The sequence below is a fragment of the Thunnus thynnus genome, chromosome 10 (assembly GCF_963924715.1).
Source record: "Thunnus thynnus chromosome 10, fThuThy2.1, whole genome shotgun sequence".
Taxonomy (NCBI): domain Eukaryota; kingdom Metazoa; phylum Chordata; class Actinopteri; order Scombriformes; family Scombridae; genus Thunnus; species Thunnus thynnus.
The window spans coordinates 31,608,513-31,633,797 of NC_089526.1; the positions used below are offsets into that span (position 1 = coordinate 31,608,513).

Below are 25,285 nucleotides of genomic sequence, written 5' to 3' on the forward strand. Positions count from 1 at the left end.
GACAGACAGGGAGACTGCTCAACTCAGAAAGTGATATTACCACAGAAAGTGTCAGGCAACTTCTCTTGTGTTGTTTTGGTGTGTTAAGGGAACATGTGTTTGTCTATAAATCATACCATAGCTGCTCTGATTGCAGTGCACGGCGCTTGGGATGAATGGTCACCATGGAGTTTGTGTTCATCAACCTGTGGCCGAGGTTACAGGTCCAGAACACGAACCTGCACCCCCCCTCAGTTTGGGGGAGATCCCTGCGAGGGCCCAGAGAAACAGACCAAATTCTGCAACATAGCTGTCTGTCCAGGTGAGAAATACACCAATACACGTACAAAGACTCATACAACCAATCTAATGTCTCTACCCAAATGCTTCCACAGGACAATGCAGAAAGTGATTGCTCATTGCATATGCAGTAAAAGCAATTTTGAAAGGCATCAGCATGCTTCACAGTACTTGTTGGTTTGTCAAACAGGCTCCTTTCTGACGGTGGTTTTGGGATTTTTTTCCAAAACCTACAATTTGACAATCACACCCACATACGCAGCAATTGTTAATAGTTGCATTAGTAGGCAGGATTCAACTTCTCACTCATGCCCTCTTTTTTCATTGTCTAAGCCAAAAATCACCACATCTGTGAGGCTGCGAGGCTGCACAGGATCTACAAGACTGTATTTGAAGATGTCCATGTCTGCAGATACCCAATGTAGAATAACTAAAAATGTGACTGGCAGAAGTAGTTGTGTGAATGGCTAGATACATTTTCATGTGTACAACCATGTGAATAACACCTACCTTTGAGGAGAGACTGGCTGAAAATGTATGTTATCCTCATTTGTATGATTCATCATATCTCATCCCTCTATTATAGCAGGCTTTTTTTTTTTTGTAATAGACATGTATAGTACCAGTCAAAAGTTTTGACACACTTTCTCATTAAAAGAAATGGGTGTCCAAACTTTTGATAGGTACTGTATTTGTTAAAAAAAAAACAAAAAAAACAGGTATTAATTTCCTGCTCAGGATTACACATAAATAATATAAAACAATTTGATATGTCCATGCAGAAATATTCCGCAGAGAGCACCATAAACCCATAAAAAACATAAACATAAATAACAAACATACCTTTTTGTGTGCTGTTTTTGTTTGACTGTTGGTGGCCTTGGTGTCCTCAGTGGATGGAGTGTGGAATGAGTGGTCCAGCTGGAGCTCCTGCTCAGCCTCTTGCTCTAATGGGACCATGCAGCGAACCAGGGAGTGCAATGGCCCCTCGTATGGAGGCTCCGAGTGCAGAGGAGAGTGGCTGGAGACTGTTGACTGCTTCCTTGGGGAGTGCCCAGGTATGGGAGAGACAGGGTCACACTCTGATTAAAAGATTTACTGTGTACCGAAAATATATTGTTTGTTAGTTTACAGATTTACAGGAAGACCAAGAACTACTATGTAAACAGGGTACTGAATAGTATATAAATTAACCTAAATCTTTTTCTTTTTCAGTGTATTTTATTGTAACTTATTGGACCACTTTATTGCAGCTGGTCCACTCTGTTTGTATTGTGTGTTATGTAAGGGATAATCAATGAGTAGGTGTGCGTTAAATGGTTTAAAGCATGAACCACCATAGTCCACTTATACCACTGTCATTTGCCAACAATATGAAATAAAAGCATTCGCAAATTTTTGGCAAATGTTTTGCACTCAGAAATGGTTATGAAGCAAGAGCTCATCATTGTGGAAATTCATGTAAGGTGTCATTAAGCAGAATCACAGAATATGTCTCCAAATCAGTGTTCCTTTGTTTTTGGTAGAGAAAGTCTCTCTGTCTGTTAACTACCCATTTTGTTGCCTTTTTGTGTTAATCTCATCCTTCTCTTCCTCTATCATTTTAAGCTCTTCAGGTGTCAGTTCCTTGTGCCGTTTTTTGCTTTCTTTTCTTCTCCATTTCTTTTTCTTCTGCCGCGTCTCATTCTTCAAAACTTCATAATGAGTAAGCTTTGACAGCTGTGCTCTTTAATGTTGCTATGGATACAGGTTGGGTAGCAGATGAATTTAGAATGGTGATTAAACTTGAGTCGAACTATGTGTGCAATAATGGTTTTAACACACACTTGCTGGCCAGTCAGAAAAGAGTATTCATCCAGACCACCTCAATATTGAACCTCAATACCCTTCTGGTACTGACCAAAATCTGTTGATAACACCAAGATTGACAACTGTAAAGTACAGAAAGTTGGAATCAAATGTTTGGTTAGAGTCAAAGCCTTGTTTAGTTATTCTCTGATCAGATAGTTTCTGATATGAATTAAAATCTTTCAAAGCTTAGTCTAGTTTATTCAGACAAAGTTCTTGTATGGCTGCTTTTGATTAAATAACATTTCACATTTGAAAACTTGGCTTCTATTAAAGTGTGAAATGAAAAAGGGGTTTTGTAGAAAAACATCATGTATTTCTCAGTTAGGTATTGGTGTAATTATCGAAACTCAGATATCATATCAGCAGCACTAGTTTTTAAAATGTTCAAGGCCTTGCAGTTTACTGGAATTTGAAAAGAAACACCATTCTTCAATGCTCAATTATAGAAGACCCCATTGATATTTTTGGTAAATAGACAAGTCAATCTTGTGTTCCAACCCTCCGTCCAGTTTATGCCTCCGTATTCTGTAATCAGTCAATGGTATGTTTGTGCAGCTGTTTTTCACCAAGATTCCAAATTTACTACAAATCACATATACATTACATTACTTATATTTTACTGACTATCAATGAATTGCATTGAGCAACTTCCAAGTCTCTGCTAGTTCATCTTAATAATCAAGGGAAATAATTACAACCAGTGGCGCTTCATCTGCAGTGATACATAATTTGGAAGAAATGGATTAAAATATATAAAAACACTATGACTGGTATGTGTGTCTCATGTTGCATGCATCCTTTCAGTGGATGGCAAGTGGCAGCCGTGGTCTTTATGGTCTGGCTGTTCTAAGACCTGTGGAGGGGGGGGCCAGCAGAGAAACAGAATTTGTTATGGGCCCTTTTTTGGAGGGCAGCCTTGCCCTGGAGAACAAGAGGAGGTCCGGCGATGTAGTGAAAAGAGATGTCCAGGTCAGTGAATGGGAGCACAAGTTGCTTTATCAGCAGTTTTACATCAGAAACAGAAACCTGTGCTACTTTTGATCCCTACTGTAACAGCTTGATGCTTATTAACACTCCTTTGTGAACAGAGCCTCATGAAATATGTGGGGAGGACAACTTCTCTAACGTGGTATGGAAGATAACTCCAGCTGGGGATACAGCAGCAGTACGCTGTCCTCCAAATGCTATGGGTGAGCTCCTGCCATATGTACATTTACACCCTGCTATCCATAACACTCAAATACCCACTGGTATTCTTAGGAGTTGGATTATAAACTTTGATTATAAAGGACCCTTGTTGCATGTGTCCCCACACAGGGCTTATTCTGCGCCGCTGCACCCTTGACGAGGAGGGCATCGCCTACTGGGAGAATCCCACCTATATGAAATGCATTTCCAATGACTATCGCAGCATACAAACTTTGGTGAGAAGCGAGAAGTACAGAAATATACAGAAACTGATTGTGGCTTTTCAAATTCTATGTCAGGGCACAAAGGTGCGGAATTTCAATAGATTTTCATATTATTCTACAAGATATTGTGTCAAAGCCTGCTGGCTGTGTTACATTGCCAATGCCCTTACAAAGCCCTGCAACATTAAGCTGGGTAAATAAAAGACTTGGGGCCAAACTGTTACAAACATAGGTCATCTGAAAAATCTGATTGTGGCCTAAGCTGTTACCATAAACAGAAATGTTGTGGTATTAATCACTAACTGTGAAAATTAACAGATTCCCCTCTCTCTGTCAGACTCGGGAACATTTGTCTAAAGCACAGCGTGGCCTTGTGGGAGATGGAGTTTCAGAGGTGATGACTAAGCTGAGGGTGACATCCAGTGATGGGACCAGCTACAGTGGTGATTTGCTGGCCATTGTTGACGTACTGAAGAACATGACAGAGATCTTCAGAAGGGCGTACTACAGCCCCAGCAGTGCAGACATGAGGGTGAATTGATATATGTGTTTACCAGTATTGTTATGTTGCTTGTACTTCTGTTTGAGGGTGTTTTCCGCCCTAGCAGTATTACATTTTGTGTGAAGAAAAACTTGACATTTTATAGCAAGGTTTGGTAAAAATGAGGAAGTAAATCATGAAAGTACAAAATACTGAAATTTCAAAATTGATCTAATCTTATGTGGACAAAAACCAGATTAAAGGACAAGGATGGCATTAAGGCCTGGGGCCTCATTTATAAAACTGCGCACGATTCACATCAAAAGGTGGCATAGGGACAGAACACAGAAAGTCTTATCAATCAAACAGGTGTTTGTTTATTCATTTTAAGAATGGCTTTTATCTGTTTTTGTAAGTGAACTCTTCATATAATATGTGAGAGGTAATATTTCAATTTATTTTACACAATGGTATCAATTTCACACCATTTCTTATGTTTCTTGTGGCAGTTTCTCATTTCTCCAGTTTATGTGCGTACGCATGGGTCAGAGATTCCGTGGAGGACAGCACATTGTCCCATCAAGTTTGTTTTTTATGAATCCCAAAGTTTGTTTAGAAAGTGGTGTACACCCTCTTATGTATGAACGCAACAGTTATAAATGTGGCCCCTGGTCACACCAGAAACCGATTTTTTGTGAAATATGTGGTATTAGAAGTTTGATGACACAGAGACTACATACTCTCAGGGCTGGATGGTAAACTACTGTAGCTAGCGAGCTAACCACTAACACACTATCACATTCCTCAACTCTACTGTGATATTTGTATACTCTGGTAAGCTGAGTGGTGCAACATAGCTAATAAGATAATAAACCCTTCTTCCTTTTTAGGCTCTCTGTTCCCTCAAAGGCCAGCACTGTCAAGATGTTTTACTATAGGTCAACAGTGCAAATTTGCTTGTCAAAATTCACTGAAGTTGAACTTGACAGGGATATTGATCAGATTTTGTTCCATCTCATGAGCAAATCCACTGATTACAGCATATCCATTGGAATTGACTGATTTCCCTGCAGAATCTTGCCATTTTAAATGTTTATGTGACTGAGCCCATAGTGTCAGGAAATCCCATGACAACAGTACCGAAAATGTTCTACGTTGTCTAAATACTTTCCAACTTCCCTACTCTGTGACAGTAGTGGTATTTTTAAAGTTAGGGGACTTGCCATAGAGTTTAAGCCCCAAAAAATGCTAGATCCTACAGTTAATGCATGCCATAATACAACTCCATAGTAGAAATCCATCTTTCCTTAGACCCTCCCTGCCTGGTTAACACTTACATCTGTCAAACTCCATGCCCCCAGTTAGCACAGGTTAACACAGGTTTTCCGTTATAAATGTAGTCTCAAGATCCAAACTGAGATAAGCCTGATGACATCACTAGAACATCATCAGGGGGTTATTTTCTCAGACATTAGGAAGCTGCCTTCAGAGTTACTGTAGGCAAGATAGAACTCTTTTTACTGGTCGAGTAGTATTCCTCAGGACAAGTAAACTGATCTTCATGTGTAAGATTGGTGAAGTGCCACTCCATATCACTTCCTAAAACAGCTGGGAACTGTAGTTTTTAGCAAAAGTAACTCTATTTAGTTCACTCACTATTTATTAAGTAGACTATTTTCAGCTGAGGACTAAATGTATTCGGTGCTTTGGTGATTTGAAGACAATAAGAAAAATTTAAAATACATTACAATACCTTAGCCTGTAAATACCTTATGGAAAGGTAATAATCTGATAGCTTTTGAAATCTTTTTTTCTCTTTGTTCTGCAGAACTTTGTGCAGTCCGTCAGCAATCTGTTGATGGAAGAGAACAGAGAGAGATGGGAGGAAGCGCAACTGGTTAGTATCACCCTTTTTTCTAAAACAGGATTCCCGTCGTCACCTCATCTGTAATTGCACCTTTTGTAGAACTCGGTTTACAGTAATAATTAAAACCCTGGTGGTGTATAATTGATGAGTAACAAAGACACAGGTGGACAAACAGCCCACCTGTATATTTTCAGACTGACAGAGGTAGAGGGAGAGAAGAGATGCTGAAGGAACAGAAATAGCTATAGCTAATGAGTAATTGAGTCAAAGCAAACACCCACTTATCCAGCTGCTGAATGCATCCACTTGTGCATCACTATCGTCACTTCCATCCAGTTGTCCAGTTGTCCATCCATCACCATGAAGGCACCTGAATAATGCTAATGCTGTCTTAAAATGAAAATAACATGCTTTGTGCACAAGAAGTGGCTGGTGGTAGAAGTTGGCTACACCACTATTATTCTTATTCTACCTTCAACTGTGGAAACTTAGCTCATGCCAATTTACATTATATACAATTTGTAGGAATAGTTTTCTTATTTATCCATGACCAAAATCAGTGATTTAATATAAACACATCTTTTACATCACTGTTTCCAATGTGGCTGTGATATTTTATATTTCTGTATGTGTATGTCCCAGCCTCCAAGCAGCCAGAGGTGTCCCTCTATTTCTCTATGGTAAAATCAATACTTGCAGTGACTTGAAAGTTGGGTTACAAGGAATTCATCACAAGGGGCACCATGTCCGCTTTTAACATTGTTAAGTTAAAGGAAGGCATTTAATCAAAAAGTCAAGCTTTCAGTCTTTAGACCTTTATCAGGGCCAAAGATGGATTATCAACCAGACCCAGAGCCACAGTGGGGCCAAAAACTACATGTTAACCATGTGGCAATTAGTTTTTGGTAATTTAATTAATTTCACAGTTGTTTGTCAGTACTGTATGCACCACTAAAGCACATTATAAACTGAAATGAAGATGAGCCCTGGGTTAAAATCTAGTTTTTGGCCTTTATTTTTTAAATTTGTATTGTGCTTACATGGTGCATTTTACTAAATAAAATTATGCTTAATACATACACATGCACATGAGTAATAGGAAGGCAATCAAAAGAAGCTCACAGCACATTTCTGCCCTGGGCCTATTTGATTGTGTCTGATGAGGGCACAAATTTGACTAAGCTTATAATGACACCAAATCAAGCAAATACAGATCAATGTTGACAAAGTTATATTTTCAGTGTGTGGTAATAATAATGATAATAAAATATTACAAAAATGATTAGGAAAGTAAAGGACATGATGCTGTGATGGTTTAACTATCGTAAGCAACTTTTAGCTCTCTGCAAATAGATTTTTATACTGTATGTAAATAGATAGAAAGCATTGGCAGCCTGGATGGTAGAAAAACACATTCAAAAATCAACACTGTAGCATACTTTGAAAATGGTATTTTTAATTTGCTCAACATAATTCTAAATGTAACTCTCTAACCTTTACCCTATTTCACAAAATCCTTTCATGATTGAGGGTTACAGTTTTTACATTACTAATGTCCATAGCATATTATATGTTTTGCTCATTCCTCAAATGCCAATTTGAAAAAAAAAAGATGAAGAAACAAATCCATACAGTGCATTGCATAAATGGTTGTCAGCAGAAGTGAAGAGGAAGACCATGATGCACAAAATGTAAATGTTGGTCATAGCTGAGTGGATTATGAAAAATAATAGCACTGAACCAATAAGGGATATTGTGACAATGTTTTCCAGCAATACAGCTATATACAGTATATAGCTATAAGCTATATAGCTATAAGTCCTTTTGTGTATCAAGTGTTTCAACAGCAGTTCCAAATATTCACCTAAAATCCATAATCCTTTTTTTCATGCTACTTTCACGTGTCTTTATTTTCTCAGCTGGGGCCAAACATCAAAGAACTGTTCCGTCTGGTTGAGGACTTTGTGGACGTCATTGGTCTGAGGATGAAAGACTTTCAAGACATGTATGAAGTCACCGATAACCTAGGTCAGCCTTACCTCCACCCTGGAGATATCCACAGCTATCATTGCTTATCAAAACCAACACTCATCACTGCTTTTATTTCTCTGATCGTGACTGATACAATGCAACTACAAAACATAAAAGGGAGGGTAGGGGAGGGTGGCCTGATAGTTAGACAGACAATTCATACAGCAAGCAATGTTTCACGTGTCCACAACCAAGATTCATCCATATTATCAGTCAATTAAAGCTTTTATGTTGGCTGATAAGTAACAGGAAATTGCAAAAATGCAAGAAATGTCAAAGGTGTCACCGTTAGATAGTATGTCCACTAGATCATTATCTTTTAAGCTATTCTTTAGCTTTCATCATATAGACAGAGAGAAAAGCAAAAAATGACGGATAAATGTACATCCAGATGAAGTAATTATTAGTGACACACTAATCTCAAATATTCATTTAATGTTAATACAGTATTGCACACACCTCACACTATTTCATTTAAATGGCTACTCCAGAGATTCAGTATTACGCTTCTATAAAGCTGGGGGACTGATGAGAGACAGATCAACCAAAGAATGGTCAAAATTGAAGTGGCAGAGATATCATGACTTGAGATTGTAGTTTGAGTCAAGTTCCAAAAACACTGGATCTCACACTTATTACACTATCATGATAGTGTCTTCTGTTAGACCATCCCTGCCTTTTAAATGCTTTCCAACCCCACAACCCCAGTTTGTAAGAAGGCTTCAAGTTCAAGCTGAGACACACCTGATGATGTCATCTGGGTTATTTTCTCAGTCTTAACAAAGTTTCTGAATAGTACTACTTATCTTCTTGTGTAAAATGTATTATAGGCCAGTATAGATAATTATATTTTTTTTGTTTATACTGTTTCCTTATTTCATATCAATCTTTGCTGTATCTGTGTATTTAAGTATCTAATCTCCAGTGAATTTTACTAAAATGTGTTGCTTTAATTAACTGTAAAATGTCTTGCTCAGTGCATATCTTAGTCAGAAGGATCCCTAATTTGGTCTTTAATGACTTTTTTAATGAAAAATGCTTATGCATATATTGTTACCATTTTTTCTGCCTTAAAACTTCAGTGTTGATCAGGCTCTAATTCATTCATAATGACACGTCTTCAGAAATAAAATATTAATTCTTTCACAAAAGACATCTAGGTCCTCATATGAACCTACAGTGAATGAAAATGGGATCCAATTCAAAAACGATTTGCACCGGGTGTGTTTGACAGCCCCAACTTTAGTTAGTTTAGCACATACCTTCCACACTGCATTTGTCTATGCATTGGTTTGGCATCTCTGCATCTATATTGTGCAATTTCTCTCTTAATAATAATACAGTGAAGCCTTTAAATTATTGAGGTATATTGTAAGCTGTAAGTATTGCATGGTATCCATAGCAACAAACATCATTGGATCCCTCAGTAAAGAAGGTGGCGGTTTGGCCCTATAGTGAAGTTTATCAAGTAAATTAGACCCATTTATGCTATTTTGTAGTTATGGTTGTCATTAGGATTTAAGTCAATAATGGGCTGACAAAAACTGCAGCACACATTGCTCTCAGGTACAAACAAATCGTACTTACATTTATACAGACCAGAGACCTGTAAAATTAAGGTTGGCTTGGAGTCAAGGGAGTCTATTTTTAGTTTGTGTACAGGATATTCCTACAGATTTACAAGCCAGATATGATGCCTGTGAAGGGTCAGGAAGGTTGGGCCCCCCATGCATGGTTCAGCTAATATTAGCTCTTTTGCTTTTGGGGGGGTCGGGTTTGCCCAATGTCTCTCACAGTGTCACCTAATTAAATCTGATTGTCCTGAGGCAGTGAGGACTGTTTTTTCCGTGGCATTCTATTTTAATTCCCTGGTATCTACATCAAGTGAACAAACCACAGTAAATATTAGCTCTCCCCAGGGCAGCAGGTCTTTAGATGTGTCTCATGGGATCCAGAATCCACATTCACAACCACCTGCTGCCTCCTTCCATCGCCCAGTGACTGTAAGCACTCTATATTTTCTGAAATAGGGGGAAAATAACACACTGTAGTCATCACAGAGGCTCTCCTGCTCTCAATGATCTCCAGATAAAAACGAGGCAGAGTTTGAGTTGAGTCAGGGAGAGTATGTGGGAATTGAGGTGATGAGAGGTCCTGTTTAAAGCGTTGCCACCTCGCTGTCTGGAGCCAAATAGCTGCCCACACCAGCAGCAGTCCTCCCCTGGGGCGGCTGACCTCCTCTGCCCCCCCACACCTTAAACATAGACAAAGACATCATCTGCCAACATATAGTTAGCTCAGAGTTTCCTCCTCCAGCTCATCAAAGCAGTCAGCTTGTATAGGATGTGGGTTATTTTTATTTATTTGTTCTGGGTTTTGTCTTTTTGTTTTGTTGGTTTAGTGATTTCTTTATTTAAATGTGTTGTTTTATCATTCTCTTTAGAAGGGAGATTACGTCAATAAACAATATCTTTTCTGTCATGTTCTTTAACAGTAATTTGAGTTCACTCAGTGAACTGTTTCATTTACATGAAATAGTGTATTACACATGTTAGCCCACTTACTGTAGACAGACAGCTTTAAAGTAGGTCTGGCTCTCTTAGAAGAGGGTCTTTATGTCAAAATCTAGCCTTACAACCTTCATTATTTCAGTTTTGTGCTAATATTCTCAAAATGTGCTCCTCCCACTTCAAACCAGTGACAAGAGCATAGAAAAAAACACAAATACAGAAATCTCACACACGAAATAACCAAATCTATTCTAACCTTAGCAGAAAATATTATGTTCCAGTAAGGCCCCATCAATCATGGCAGGAAGCCAATTGAGAAAATAAATTTTTAGGGCCTTTAAAAGGGAAAAATAGAGGCAAAACCTCAGGGGGAGCAACAGAGGAAGGATGCCTTTTCCAGGACAAATAAATATGCATTAGCTGCTGTATCTACAAAGTAGCAGTAGTAAAGTTTTAATATGGAGAACCAGAATGACAACGTTAATTAAATAAATTGCTACCATATAAAATGAAGTAAATATTTACAGTTTCAGTGGTCAATGTTTCTCTGTTACAGTTTTAAGCATCCACAAGCGTCCAGTGGTGGGTCATGCAGATATCAGCTTCCCTATGAAGGGCTGGAGGGGCATGGTGGACTGGGCACGCAGCTCCGAGGACAGAGTCACCATCCCCAAGAACATCCTGTCCACTGGCAAGCCAGGTGAGAGCTGCAACACACCTTACAAACACACACAACCCTGCATCTCCAACCCCAACCCACCAACACATAACAGGGAAGACTGACAACTGTTTTTTTGTTTTGTTTGTATTAATTTAATGCCATCTTTGACAAAATAATGAATCTCTTGGATAATTTATAGATGAGTTCTTTTGAGAGAAAGAATCCAAATACTGATTACAGCAGGGCCGTCTGCCTTCTTTTTCGGACAAGAGTTCAAGAATGTGTGTGTGTGTGTGTGTGTGTGTGTGTGTGTGTGTGTGGTGGGGAGGGGAGAGGAGGGGGCCTTCAAGACAAAAAGCAATAGAGAACAGCAGTTGATTTATAAAACAGTATTTACTGCCATTAATCTGCAAAGCAAAGCATTCTGCTCAGACGAACGCATGCAGAGATGGTTGTATTTAATGTTGATAAAACATGCAGGAGAATAACAAAATCATTTTACATCACAAGGCCAGAGTAAGTTCCATAAAATATAATACAAAGCTCATCTGACTTAACAATTTGATGGCACTGAATTGCAAAAATGAACATTTACATACTCATTTGTTTCTTACAGACAAAGGGAATTATACAACGCTGGTATTAAAGTAGGGAAAACCTTAGGATACAAGAACCAGCTTTCTTCCAGTTCATGTTATTGTAAATTGAACCTTTGATGTTTTGATCAGACAAATCACATTGGTCTCTGGTGATGTCTGAGAGGCATCTGTAATTTATCAATTAAATTTCTGAGTATTATTGATTGAAAATAATCATTAGCTGAAGCTTGCAGCCTTACAATTTAACCTTCTTACCTTGTGTTCTGAAACAAAGCCAGTAATCTCTGCTGATGACAATATATTAAACATAACTGTTCTCAAATGTATTGTGTTTGATTATCGTTGAAAAATATTTTTACATATAACACTATGAATAAAGGGTGTGTAAAATAACTATAGAGAATTCTGAAAGAAAGACAGAATATGGATATAACTTTGAAGATAACAGATGCAAGGGAAACAAATAAGTACATTTTCAGTTTGTATACAGGATATTCTTACAGATTTACAGGCCAGAAACGATGTCTGTAGAGAGTATATGTCTGTGCATGTGTGCTGCAAAAACCATGTCCCTTATTCAAAAGGTCAGTACACCTTCTAAAAAAACAACCTCCTTTTAGTGTAACCTTTGTAACTCAGATTAAGTTGTCATTTCAAAAAACTTAACAGCAACTTTTGGAGAGTGTGGACAGTTTCCACTGGGACACTTTGTACCAAATAGAAGGTCCCTATGAAAACACGTTGCACTTTATCTATTCATCCATCCCAGCCTAATATTGGCACTCTAAAACTCATAATTGTAGGTGAGGATTGGAACAGACTGATAAATTTAGAGCTTCACCTTCAGGTTCACTTCCATCTTCACCATGACAGTACAGTGTGACCCTTGCATTACAGCTGACACTGCAACGATCTGCCTACACAGCAGTTGAGTTTCTTAAACTATAATTTTGTTCACTGCTTTGAGCACCACAATCAAAATTCTATTCACTTCCATTGTATTGGAATGGCAGATGCAGAACAGTTTGGATGTTGAAACTGGAATATTGACGGCTCGTATTGAGCGGATGGAACAAAACATCAGGAAAACAGCTACAACAGACTTCAATCCAGAATGGTTTTTGGTTTGCCTTTCAAGGAAGGGGAACAGGTGGAGAAGACAGGGTCCAGGCTATTGTTGGAGGGGCTGCGTTGCGACCCCATATACAGCCTGGTTGCAGTGGAGAGGCTAAAGCCAAGAGGTCGTGGACTGGGCCTGGTCAGGATCTAGCTGGCTTCAGTCTGGGATAAAGTTGCATTATTGAGAAGGAAGAAGAAACTAAAAGATGACGATCGATACAACAAGGTGTACACTCGCTCAGCAAAATCACATGTGGAGATACTATTGGATTTGAACTGTCTTAAATGAGATCCTTTCGGGGATTTGTTGTAACAGGGAATGGGCAGATTGTGAAATGAGATGAGGATCATTGGCGCTGTGCTTCAGATTACAGAAGATGAACTATTTCTTTGGCCCTTCATCATGGTCAGGAGTCTATTACTCTAGCACACCGCAATGTTAATGGGTTGACAGTAGGAAACTGTAAGTTAAGATCTGTAATTCTGCATACTTTGAAACCAGACATAATTTTGCTGAATTAGATGCATCTGTTTGATGATAAAGTAATCATCCTGCTGTATGGGGAAAGGATGCCTTGTTTTTCTTTAATCATCTTTTAAGTCAAATTTATTTATGTTCAGGAGTTGAGGCATTTTTTGTCTGTGGAGATTTCAGCAGGACAGGTTCTTTTGATGACTATTTAAAATAAGTGGATGAGATGCCCCCCAGAGCCACTTTGGATGATTCTGTAAACAAACATAGAGAACCTGTGTGAATCAGCGCTATAAGGTATTTTCTGGGTGTGCACAAATATGCTGGCTATAGTGGGGACATGGGATGGGAATCATGTGAGGCTTGTTGGAAGATATATAGCTCATTTATGTAATCAGTTACTTGATATGGAAGAAAGTAGGTTGACAAGACAAATATTTATCTGAGATAAACAAATTATTGGTTCGTGGTCTAAAGACGTGTGCTCATTGTTCTGCAACTCTGGGTTTGTTGAGTTTTTTTTTTTTTTTTTTTTAATGAAAAGCTCAACATTTTGTTCGTTTAGAGAATCTGTGTTTGCTTTGCTCAGAACAAAGGGCAGTGGGCTGATGATATATGGACTAAACCAAAACTGCATATTTTTACAATGATAAAAATTGAATATAGTATGGAGAATTATGTTGTGTATAATTTGTCTAAAAAGCAAAAATCTTTGTGTGTCCAGCTGAGATCTGGTATTTTACCTCTGACTGTTGAAACTGGATGACATGTTAATCTAAAAGAAGAAAAGCAGATTTGTCCAATGTGCTGTCTAGATGATACAGAAAATGAGATCCATTTTGTTTTCTACTGTCCTTATTGTGAACTGCGCAATGTTTTGTTTAGTAAGATAAAAATAAATATTGATTTTGTAAATATGGATAATGCACTAAGACTGAGGTAGCTGTTCACATATGAAATATATAAATTAGTCAGTTATCTGGAAAAAGCTTGGGAGAAGAGGAAAAAAGACGATCCAGAGATAGAGTACATAACAGTTCTTTATGTGAACAGTTCATCTGGAATTTTTGTTTTTTATTTTCGTTTATCTTTCTTTTTTTCCTTTTTCCATATACTTTGTGTATGCAATACTGGAAGATGTATTATTTGTAAAAGAGTGGCATCTTGTAATCCCAAGTGGGATGGGCCAAATGTTTGGCATGACAGAAATAAAACTAAAACTAAACTAAACTCTAGTTAACTTTAAACATACTATAGACACCATGCATCAATATTGTAGTAATTAGTGATCAATAGCCATTGGCAGTGAATATATAAAGCCATTGTCATTGGATATAATCAGGGGTTTTATATGAATATTCTGTTTTAGGAGTGGGGAGGTTTGTGCGTCATGAGTCGTGAACATTATTGGGAAGACCACCAGCTCAGCTTGACTCTTGTCTGCAGGCAGGTGCTAGGTACACTGTTTTTTAGTAGCAGTAAAGTTATTTGTGCTTTTCGACCGTTAAAAGACTGTCCTGTACGGCTAGCATGCTAATGAGGCCGTCACTCCTAATCAAGAGTCAACAGGAGCCAATCAGGAGCAATTAGAGACAATTTCCTCCCCAGCTGGGAGATGTGTCTCCACAGTGGCAATGTCACACTAGCAGCCAGCCCTCCTTATGTTTACAGCTTGGACTTGCTTACACGGATTAAAATTGCCCTGATGCCTTGTTTACACTGATTGATTGGTCCCCTCTCACGTCTCTTGAAATGAGCCTTTTTTCTTGAGATGAAAAATACAAAAGGCATGCTCTGTAGGCTACAAAAGAACAGAGAGAAATGTGTTTTCTGAACATGAAATGATGATGTTGCAACCAAACAGTGTTTTGGGCCTACAGGCAGAATTTGATTAGCCTCCCCTTTGCAATGTGCAAACATGCAACAGAACAGCAATCACCTTAATTATTAAATAACTGAAAGAAAGAAGATGAATTAATCTGGTACAACCAAATGTGTGAATCATTTTCTAAATTTAATTTTGCTGCTTATGCTATGAGACATATCAGGGAACATGCAGTTTGATTTACTAAATACTCCAACCCTATGTTTTCAAGTTTTAGCTCTTTACAAGTCATGTATATTTTAAATTTTCTGATCATTTTCAAATATGGTGGCTTGAAGGATATTCACTGTGATGGAGGAAACAACTAAAGCAAGCTTGCAAGTTTCAAGAGTCTGCTGATAAATTTGCTTTGTTTTTGTTCAGAAAAGTCAAGTGAGTTAGTTACTTTAAATACATCATCATTAGATCTCCAGACTTAGTGGTTTTTCTTATTTTACATTACCTGTGATGTGCTAGAACTAAGTGTAAAGATGTACAGTGTTTTTGCTTCACATTATTCACACAAATTTGGTAGCCAGACTCCAGCCGCCAAATTTGCTGGAGTGTTTTTAGAGTCCATGTAGATTTGTCCCAACTGTACAGACATCAGCTGCGGTTTGCTAGCAACATACGCACCGGCCAATGTGTGTGCAATATGTCTGTGTACTGTATGTGATCAGACTGATCTCATCAGAACTCATCAGGAACTTCAGCTCTTCATTCTCACTGTTTTAGCCTCAGGATAAGCTCAAACTGTTAGCTCAAGTTGAAACATTTTCTCACATTAGTTCAAGCCACCCCAAGCAAAATTACAACTGTTTGTGTCCTTTCACAGCAGTGCTGCAAGTAGATGAGAGTTGTAAGATAGCAAACTGAAATTATAACTCTCACAACAATATCCATTTACCCCTTATACACTTTTTGGGTCAAAATTGACCCATTTTGAAGTTTGAAAGTAGTAAAAACACTCATGACATGAAATTTTGACTTTTCCTAAAGCAGAATTTACAAAAATTGAAATATTTCTAAATTATTTATTTTTGTACAGCTGGTATACATTTTTGCACATAGAGGGTGATCCGAGTCAAATTTTACTTATATTTATTTAAAGAGGTTTTTAAAAACAGTGAAACCATAGGGTCATTGGGACAATGGGGACAGAGTTCAAGCGGGACCTTGACACTGCCATGAGAACTGCCCATGTTCCACCACATTGCTACAGTACATTTGGGTTTCCACCTACACGGGCCCCTGCAGACCTTTGAGGTGAAACAGTGAAAGAGTAAAACTGTGAATAGGCATCATCATATATGGTGTACATACAATAGGGACACAAGGTCATTAGGTGCCTTGACACTGTCGCAGCATCTGCACCTGCAAACAAGCCTGCACAAAGTAACAAATCAAATCCATAAATTCCCAAGAAACCAACAGAGTGGTTGCCCAACATAGACCTCCCTATAGTGGAGGGCAGCTTTCATAGGACTATAAAAAGTACCTGAGCCCCTATTTCATTGATTTGGTTGTTCAAAATTTGGTACAGGGACAAATTATAAAGGGGTACTTGAGCCAGGTAAAAAATGACCCGCTCCGTACTGTGAAGGGTCAGAATATGAACAGTTGCCTATGTTAGGGTTAAGTTTGCTGACATTAGCCACCATAAGCTAGTGGTCATACTAGACCAGTTAAGGCTGTTGCTGCAAACTCTAGTGAATTGAATTAAGCAAGGGTGTGTTGTTCTTTCAAAAATTCCCCTATAAGCTACACATAGCCTACATGCCTAAACTTAGCTTTTAGCGAACATTTTTGTGTTTAACTGTTTAAAAGCCATACCCTGCTCATACCACTGTGATATAATTCTTTAGGAATATAATGGTCACGCTAATCAGGTCCTCAAGGCTCTCTCCCAGATTGCTACCTCATCACTTGTCTTCCACTACAGTGTCTCTCCACATGAAGTCACACTCACAGCAGTGGAGGGCTCTCACTGTAAAGACGGTAACAGGTAAACTGTGAGACACACTTGGCATCGCCCACAATAAGCAGGAACCAGCAGTCACCATGGACACCAACAGACACTTTGCTTATATACATGTTGTTTCATGTGCTGTCTCCCTGCAAGTAAATCACATCTCTTATCACATTTCTATGCCTTAGAATAAAATAAACAGCATGCATGACAAGTCAAATGAATTTAGGGGCAAAGTGATATTTTTTTTAACTTCACCTCAACCTCCTGTTGTTGTTGTTGTTTAAAGACTCTATTAAATGGCAGTGGAAGCAACTTACAGCAAATGTCCGTGTGCATGATCACAATAATATCTGACAAAGTAGCAGGACAGAAGTTAAATTTGTATGATGTTTACTCCATTCCTGGCATGCGGGCTTCTGTTAAGAGGTAATGGAGTATATTAGGCAAGCATAAGTGCACACTCGCTGTTAAAGGCGTTTCTAGTCCTTTTCTTCTCCCCACAAACTGGTTGAGAACATCCCCCAGTATGGCAAAGCATGCATGCAAACAAAGGTGAAGTGGATAGAGCAGTGGGTGTAGAAGCAGGAAACAGACTTAGCAGCGTCAAGCCTGTGTCATGAAGCTTTGATTGGTCCTTTCATATGTGAAGCCATGTGAATACTAAGGCTCATGTTTCACTACATGCATGTGCAAAGTCACACTCCAGCATATGCAAACAAATAATCAGCACATTCATCATACAAACAAATGTATTAGGGCAGTCACTTGGCTGTTTCAGTTCCAGCATACAGACACAGAACTGGTTAAAGTCCCTCCAGGCTACCTCTTGTTGGGCACAGACAGTCTGGCTGAGCATATTGCATGGGCCAGCCAAAGAGTGGATGAGTAGGACACATAATACTTCATCCCCCATACACACACACACATACATGCACATGTCTTGCTCGGTTCCCCCCTGATGCCCATGGGAGCTCAGCTGTTGCCTGGGAGCTACAGCCTCTGCCTGCTGCCTGGCACACTGCTGTGTGCTCTCAGGCTGCCATGTAGTGTGGTGAAGCAGAAGAGCTGGATGTCTTCAGATGGCCCGGCAGATGGAGTTGTGTTTTTTTCGCCTTTGACACTGCAGCCGGAAAGAGAAGGCTTCTCCTCGCCCCGGGCCTGTCTGTGAATTCATGTAGTCCAGCAGTCAAGTTTTGACAAATTTCTTCCCATGCTGGCACGACTCTGTTGTCCCTTAACTACAGCATTGGGAGCTCATCCACAGAGAGCCGCAGCCATATGTAGACATGCACAGATCAATATCAATCCAATACATGTCCAACTGTAAGTACTTTAAGTCTTTTGTGATTGGATGATCACTATTTCACAGGATGGATTCCTGACTGGTCAATGGTGCATGCAGTCAGGTGTCACTCAGGTTACCATGGCAGCATCAGTGTTAGCTGACCTCAGGGTAGATAAATATTACACACATCCATCACGCTGACCTCCACACCCTTACTTTCTGCCTTGCTACACAAAGTGCTCACTAATTCCTGAATTTGCACCGAAAATTGGCAAAATGGTTCATTATGGTTGTCCAATATGGAGGTAATTCCTATGATACTGGTCTGAGTTGATACAAAAGTCATTTTGAATGGAACTCAACACCTGACCTGTGTTATTAAAACAAACTTGCTATTACCTCCAGCTATCATCAAATCAACCAGGACTGAAATAATTTGGATTATACCTTTATCACTGTAAGCAGTCGTACTACTGCACACAACAGTGATTTTCAACCTAGAAGTAACTCAACCTAAACGCACATTAGATCATGAGTCCTCAATTGGTCTGCTATAGTTTCAGGGTTTCATAAAGAAATAAATCAGAAGAAGTAGTTGTTGTTATGGGGAAAACAAACAAACAAAAAACCCCAATTTTTTCAGGAACACTGTACATCCTTAAAGAAGTTGGACCATAGTTTGATGAAAACTTAGCTCAGAGACTTTTCAGCCAAGCCAGTTTCTTTACTCCTCCACTGCTGAAGTTAAATTTAGTCATTGTTTTCTTCCAGGGTGAGGACAGTGTCAGGCTATGCTGCCACTATCTACTACGAAGGAAATTAACTGTGTCATATCAGATAAAAAGATCAACAAGGACAATACTGTGTGTATGTGCTAATGGCTAGTGTGTGTGTCTGTAATGTGTTCAAAGCAGCAAGTTAGCTTTGCTTTTAACTTTTGATATCTGTCAGTGTTAATGTCAGCGCGTGCCTGAATGTATTTGTGAGTGTGCAGTTGTGCGTGCATGTGTGTGTGTGTAAAAATGTGTGACGGTAAAGCAGTGTAAGAGACAGCGTTTATAGCTGACTAGTCATGTAGGCCAGCTCCAGTGTAAAGAGCTCTTGGGTGCTGGAGGAGTGGAGGCAGCATGGCAGACCTGCCATGCTCCTCTACAGCAGGCCACTGTACTAATAAGGACTGAACCATTCAGTCTCTCTGGATTCTCTCCTCAAAACAGTCCTGTCTTATATGACTTTGACCTCTCTGCTCTGTGTGTGTGTGTGTATTTCTGTGTCTTCCTCAGATTCAGACGACTCCTCAACGTTTGTGACAGGCATCGTTCTGTACAGAAACCTGGGCAGCATTCTGAATCTGCAGAGGTAAGACTTCAGATTTTTTTCTAAATGAAACTGAAAGATTGGTGGCTTCTTTAATTGTTACCCAGGCTTTCCTCTGGTAATAAAACTCAGGATCAGGGGAATTTGCAGAGGTGTATTCAAGAGGGAACTTGATAAATCCCCAGGGAAATGTGAGAGAAATGAGTTTACAAGAATATATCTAAATGTATTTTATAGTTTAGTTCAGAGCACCAGGCCACATGGAGTACTAGGATGGAACAGAATTAATTTGATTTGGATTTTATTTTGGATATGTGACCCTTAGTAGTACAATAGGATGTACTGGGTGAACTGTAAAGTTACAGCTTTAACAAAATAACTTTTTAATAATAAACTTTTTTATGTTGCTTTCGATGGGTGCAGTTGGCTGAGTTGTAATGGATAATGAATAAACCATTTATTACATGTCTATATATTGCTTTTAAATGCCAAATTGGGGGAATAAAGTAAAGAGAGTAAAGTGACACTATAATATCTGCAGTACAAATATGACAATGACAGTATTAAAACTTACAATTAAAACTTGAACTGGAGAAAGATTTTTTAAAAGCTCAGAACAGAAAGACGACATATAGACATGGAAGGCATAGGGAAAGCCTAATTGCATCATGGGTAATGCAGCACAGTATGCCTTCAGAGAAATAAACTACAGGGACAAAAGAAAATGTCCCTCATGAGTCTGCTGACTTTAGAAATGTGCAATATATAAGAGGAGGATTGTCTTAAAGGTCCCCTCCCGACATGTATTAAGACATGTAGAAATACTGTGCTTGAAACAATACTGTGTGTCTGATATTGTGAAGTCTAAATACCACATTAAAATCCTTGAAATGGCATCTATTCCTTCTCCCTCCTTAACATCCAGAATCTATAAATATGCAAATATATTTCATTTCAGAAGTTTAACTCCCACTTCACTGTAAAGTCCATTCTGAGGTGTGAATTCACTAAAGGATTATGCAGCTTTTGCAGCCACTAAACCTGCACAAATAAGACAAAAAGAAACCATGTAATTCACAAAGCACCTGCAAAGGGTGAAATACACCACAAACTGCATCACCAAGCAAATAGCTTCTCTGTGCTCCTTTGCTATTTGCATGTATTTAAATTAGATAAAATTGGCCCCTTTCTATGCAAATGAGCCTCATTGCAAAAACAGTCCAATTCACAAAGACCTAATAGCCTAATAGCCACATGCAGTCAGAGTAAAATTATTGGTGTCTTCAGAGAGTTCGTGGTAAGTGAAGCACTTTTATAAGGGTTGTCACACGCAGGCTTTCCAATGATCATTGCGCCGCCCATTTGAGAGGCTTGTGAGGTATTAAATGTTAGTATTTTTCCTTTGTCCTCCTCCTCAAATCATGCCATCTTCTTTTGCAGTCTGAAGGTGTGTTTGGAAAAAACAACAACACTGACAGACTGGGGTATTAAAACCCAAATATAGTTTCTCTCTGTAACATTTAAATTCCTTGCATTAAGTTTTAAGGAATGCGTCAGCACCTCGTCGGTCAGGACTTGTAGCTGGTGGCCTGAAAATTGAATTTTTCTCTTTCTCTCTGCCATTGTCTGCTGTGTTCTTGGTGCAAAGGCAACATTTATACTTTTCCACATGGATAGTTGCAATCAGATGCAAAACAAGGGCAAACTGCACTCAGCTGCAAAACTTTATGGGTGTGTTTGCACTGTAATATCATTAGTGCAATATCTTTTGTGAATCAGACCTTGAGACGGGGCAGATAGTGGTTGCAAGTGATGCGCAATTCATGGTGCTATCAGCAGCTGAAATCCATTCTTTGTGAATTCACCCCTCAGTGTATTTGCACTGGAGGCTTCATCATCATGCTTGCGTAAGTTGAAAACTGGAAAACGATTGGGTTTAAAACTAGTTGTGATGTTACAAATCATGCTCATAGGACCCACCCTTTAAAATCAGATTTTCAATGAGCACAGAGAAACAGATGAATGTGATATCAAACTCTGCACATACATCATTCTGCACAGTGAAGCTCAAACATCCAACTGTAGGAACAAGAAGGACTCTCAAAAAGACCTGACAAAAAACAGAACAGAACATCAACAGTTATGAATGCACCATAAGGAGGTGTAGTTGTTCACACATGATAAACACAAAATATCATTACATCTGTTTACAACTGCACTATAGTGTGTTATGTGTTGCATACCATTTAATAATTCTTTACATACTGTTTACAAATGCTTAATAGGGGGGTTAAAATAAAATGTTGTGGACTGTGAGACAAATTGAAAGATAGCATTATTAAACCAGGAAAGTATGAATGAGTATGAGTATAGCTATGAAATTACTCCAACTTATCTAGTGAGCACGACTTTGGTGATCAGACATGCAGGCAACTAGGTTTAACTATATTTGCTTTTAAAACTGAAAATATTTTATGCTCCAATAATGGTTATACATTGGTTCAAAATGTTCTTTATTAAGCAGCTACACATCGAAATGTAGTAAAACCAAATTTCAAGCTGTATTCCGTTCTGGGTGTTATGGATGGTCACGGTACAGTCAGGGCATTTTACATCAGGCCTGCAGTGAATGTTCCCAGTTGAATGAAAACAAGGATTTGATGCAGAAACAGCAGCACACTAGCAGTGGGTGGCCCCATGTATGTCTGTTATCTCCGTGAGTAAAGGGATTTCTTGGAGGAAGTTGCTGTTGCTGCTCATATCATGATTAACATACATTTTAACACAGCAGTGTAAGAGTAGCTGTATGTAATTATATATATATATATATATATATATATATATATATACATACAGTATATGTGTGTGTGTGTGTGTGTGCATACAGTATGCATACAGTAACACCCAGTTATCTATGGCTCTGGTTGCCGTGGTAAGGAGCTCACCATTATGATAATGTGGTGAAAGCACATAATGAACTGAGACTGTAGCATACGGAAACAGGAGAATGAAGCAGACCCCGGCTCTCTTCAGTCCTCCCACATGTTTGTTCTGAATCTTTGGATCACTGCCGCTCTCCATCTTCCTCAGCTCCTCTCCGCTCTTCTTTTTCTTTTCATCCTTGTCTCCTCTCCTTTTCTGCATTTGATTCCCCCCTCAAGGAAAATGAGATGAGTTTGAGGCAAGAGACTAGATGACACAAAAGTTTAAGTTGACTGATTGTGTTTTGGAGTAGTGAGAGGGCGATTGTGCATAGAGGATACAGTGATGATGTGAGGAACCAGAAAGCGGAGCATGGGCTGTTGAACATGTTTGGCCGAGTGGAAGCTTTTAGCGCAGTACTTCCAGTAGCAATTCACTTTTTCCTGATTGTCTCATTCCACATGATTGATAGTACCTATGAAAAGCAGAAATTGCAATGCATACTAAGCAGGCAGGGAGAATGTAAAATAAAATGCCCCAAAAATTGTTATAAGATAAGCTATTGAAAAACAATGTGGAGTGACTCAGATGTGGGAAAAACCCGTGGACCTTTAAGGATTTACTTAGTTGTTAGGATTATGTGTTTGCTTTGAAGCAGAACACACAGACTCTGGTAAGATCATCAGAAACATCTGAGGCCATAATCTGCTCCATATTATTTGGTGATTGAACAACTTTGGCTCATGTGATTTTGATGCCACAATGACACAAACTGTCATATTGACAGTGGCTCTGATGAAATGTTTTAGCATTTTGTGACAGTTGTCAAACCTTCACTAAACTAAAAGCATTGTCAGCAATGTGCAAATCTATGTACAATGTACAAATCTTACTGTTTAGACATGTTGCCTTTTATAAGATCTTCTATAGATGTCACTGTTTGTAATCGGATAGATTGTGAGGAGAATTTGACATTCATGGTCCCCAGATGAATCCTATCTACTTTGGTGATCCTTTAACTTTTCCTCTAGTGCCATCATAAGATTGATATGTTTGTTTTTTTTACTGAAATATTTCAACAACTATTAGATAGATTGCCATGAAATTTGGTACAGATATTCACGGTGCCCAGAGGATGAATCCTAATCATTTTAGTGTGCCACCAGCAAGTTTTCACTTACAACAACTACTAAATGGGTTGGCGTAACATTTTGGACAGACAGTTATGGTTCTACCATGATGTATCCTAATTTTGTTATTGATCCCCTGGGTTAATGTTTTTGTTTTAGAGTGAAATGCCTCAATAAGTATTGGATGAATCACAATGAAATTTGGTGCAGACATTCAAGATCCCCAGAGGATGAATCCTCCCAGTGTGTCAGAGTTTTAACTTAGCCAGTGACACATCTGCTAGATTGATTAGAAATGTAGATATTTATGTTCATGACATTCGTGACTTTAGTGGTCCCCAGAATTTTCACAGCGCAATCATCAGGTCAAACTTTTTATTTATCCAATAAAAGTATTTTGTTTATGAAATAGTGACATTAACATCAGCCTCAGTTGTACCTTACTTAGTTTTAATTAGCTAAAATTAACATGCAAAACTATGATGGTCTACATGGTAAACATTACAATTACTAAACATCAGCTTCATTATTGTTTTTGTTGTCATGATGACTTTAGCATTTAGCTCAAAGCACCACTGTGCCTACATGTAAGCCTGACAGAGCAGCTAGCATGACTCTTGTCTTGTTAACTTTTGTGACACCAATGTTTTTTCTGTCTCTCTGTAGAAACAGCACAGTGCTTAATTCCAAGGTTTTGTCAGTGGCCATCAAGCCCTCCCCTGCTTCCCTCTCTGCTCCGGTTGTAGTTGAGTTCTCTCACCTGTACAATGTGAGTAACAAATAAACTCTTGTCTCCAAGTGAGTTTGTGTAATTGTGTTTTTTTTTTTTGTTGTTTGTTTTGTTTTTCTCATATTGATCATGTGACTGTTCTCCATCCATTAGGGCACAACCAATCAAACCTGTATATCCTGGGATGAGAGTGACAGGTAAGATCCACTATTGTTGATTTGACCATGCATGCATCCAAACTTGCCTTGTGTTGATCTGGATTGATATGAATCTTTAAAGGCTGATCTTTTTACTGATATTTTGTTGGACCGAACCTGCCAATAGATGCTATTTTGAGGAGGTATTCGATCATTTGAAATTTGTTTCATGCCATTTCTTGTTCCATGTTTCCTTACAACTGCTTGTCTTGATGGAAATGGGAAAATACAGTATATACACAAGTACTCATAGATTCAGCCAAAAATACACATTGAAGAGTTCATACCAAATACTGACATGATATGGAAGAAGGGCAATATTGTTGTTTTGGATTAATGTTGCCAGTTGCTTTTAAATTTGAGTTATATTACCTGTCCATTCATCCATCCAACGCTTTGGTTCAGAGCAAGATATTGTTTGGCTAAATTTCCATGAAATATATATTCATCTTCCCCAGATGATGAATCCTAATTCATTTGGTGATCTCATGATCATCCTTTTAGTGCCACCGTCAAACCAAAGCCTCCCTATCAAATTCCAACTGGTAGAAGATGAACCCTTTTCATGATCCAGTGACCTTTCAAG

General features: G+C 38.7%; 2 protein-coding genes across 2 annotated transcripts in view; both read left to right on the top strand.

Moving 5' to 3' along the window:
* Positions 1-2,893: 2,893 nt before the first annotated feature.
* Positions 2,894-25,255, top strand: LOC137192023 (adhesion G protein-coupled receptor B1-like). The gene is made up of 11 exons (XM_067602588.1): positions 2,894-2,900; positions 3,219-3,320; positions 3,448-3,554; positions 3,880-4,074; positions 5,852-5,920; positions 7,810-7,918; positions 10,988-11,131; positions 19,687-19,762; positions 24,439-24,541; positions 24,656-24,699; positions 25,204-25,255. The coding sequence occupies exons 1-11, from the start codon at positions 2,894-2,896 to the stop codon at positions 25,253-25,255; spliced, it is 1,008 nt and encodes a 335-aa protein (XP_067458689.1).
* LOC137191974 (adhesion G protein-coupled receptor B1-like) overlaps positions 19,692-25,285 on the top strand; it is a 61,430-nt gene continuing 55,836 nt past the window's right edge. The window contains exons 1-3 of the mRNA XM_067602497.1: positions 19,692-19,762; positions 24,439-24,541; positions 24,656-24,699. The gene's annotated coding sequence lies outside the window, so the exon portion shown is untranslated. The remainder of the gene's footprint in view (positions 19,763-24,438; positions 24,542-24,655; positions 24,700-25,285) is intronic.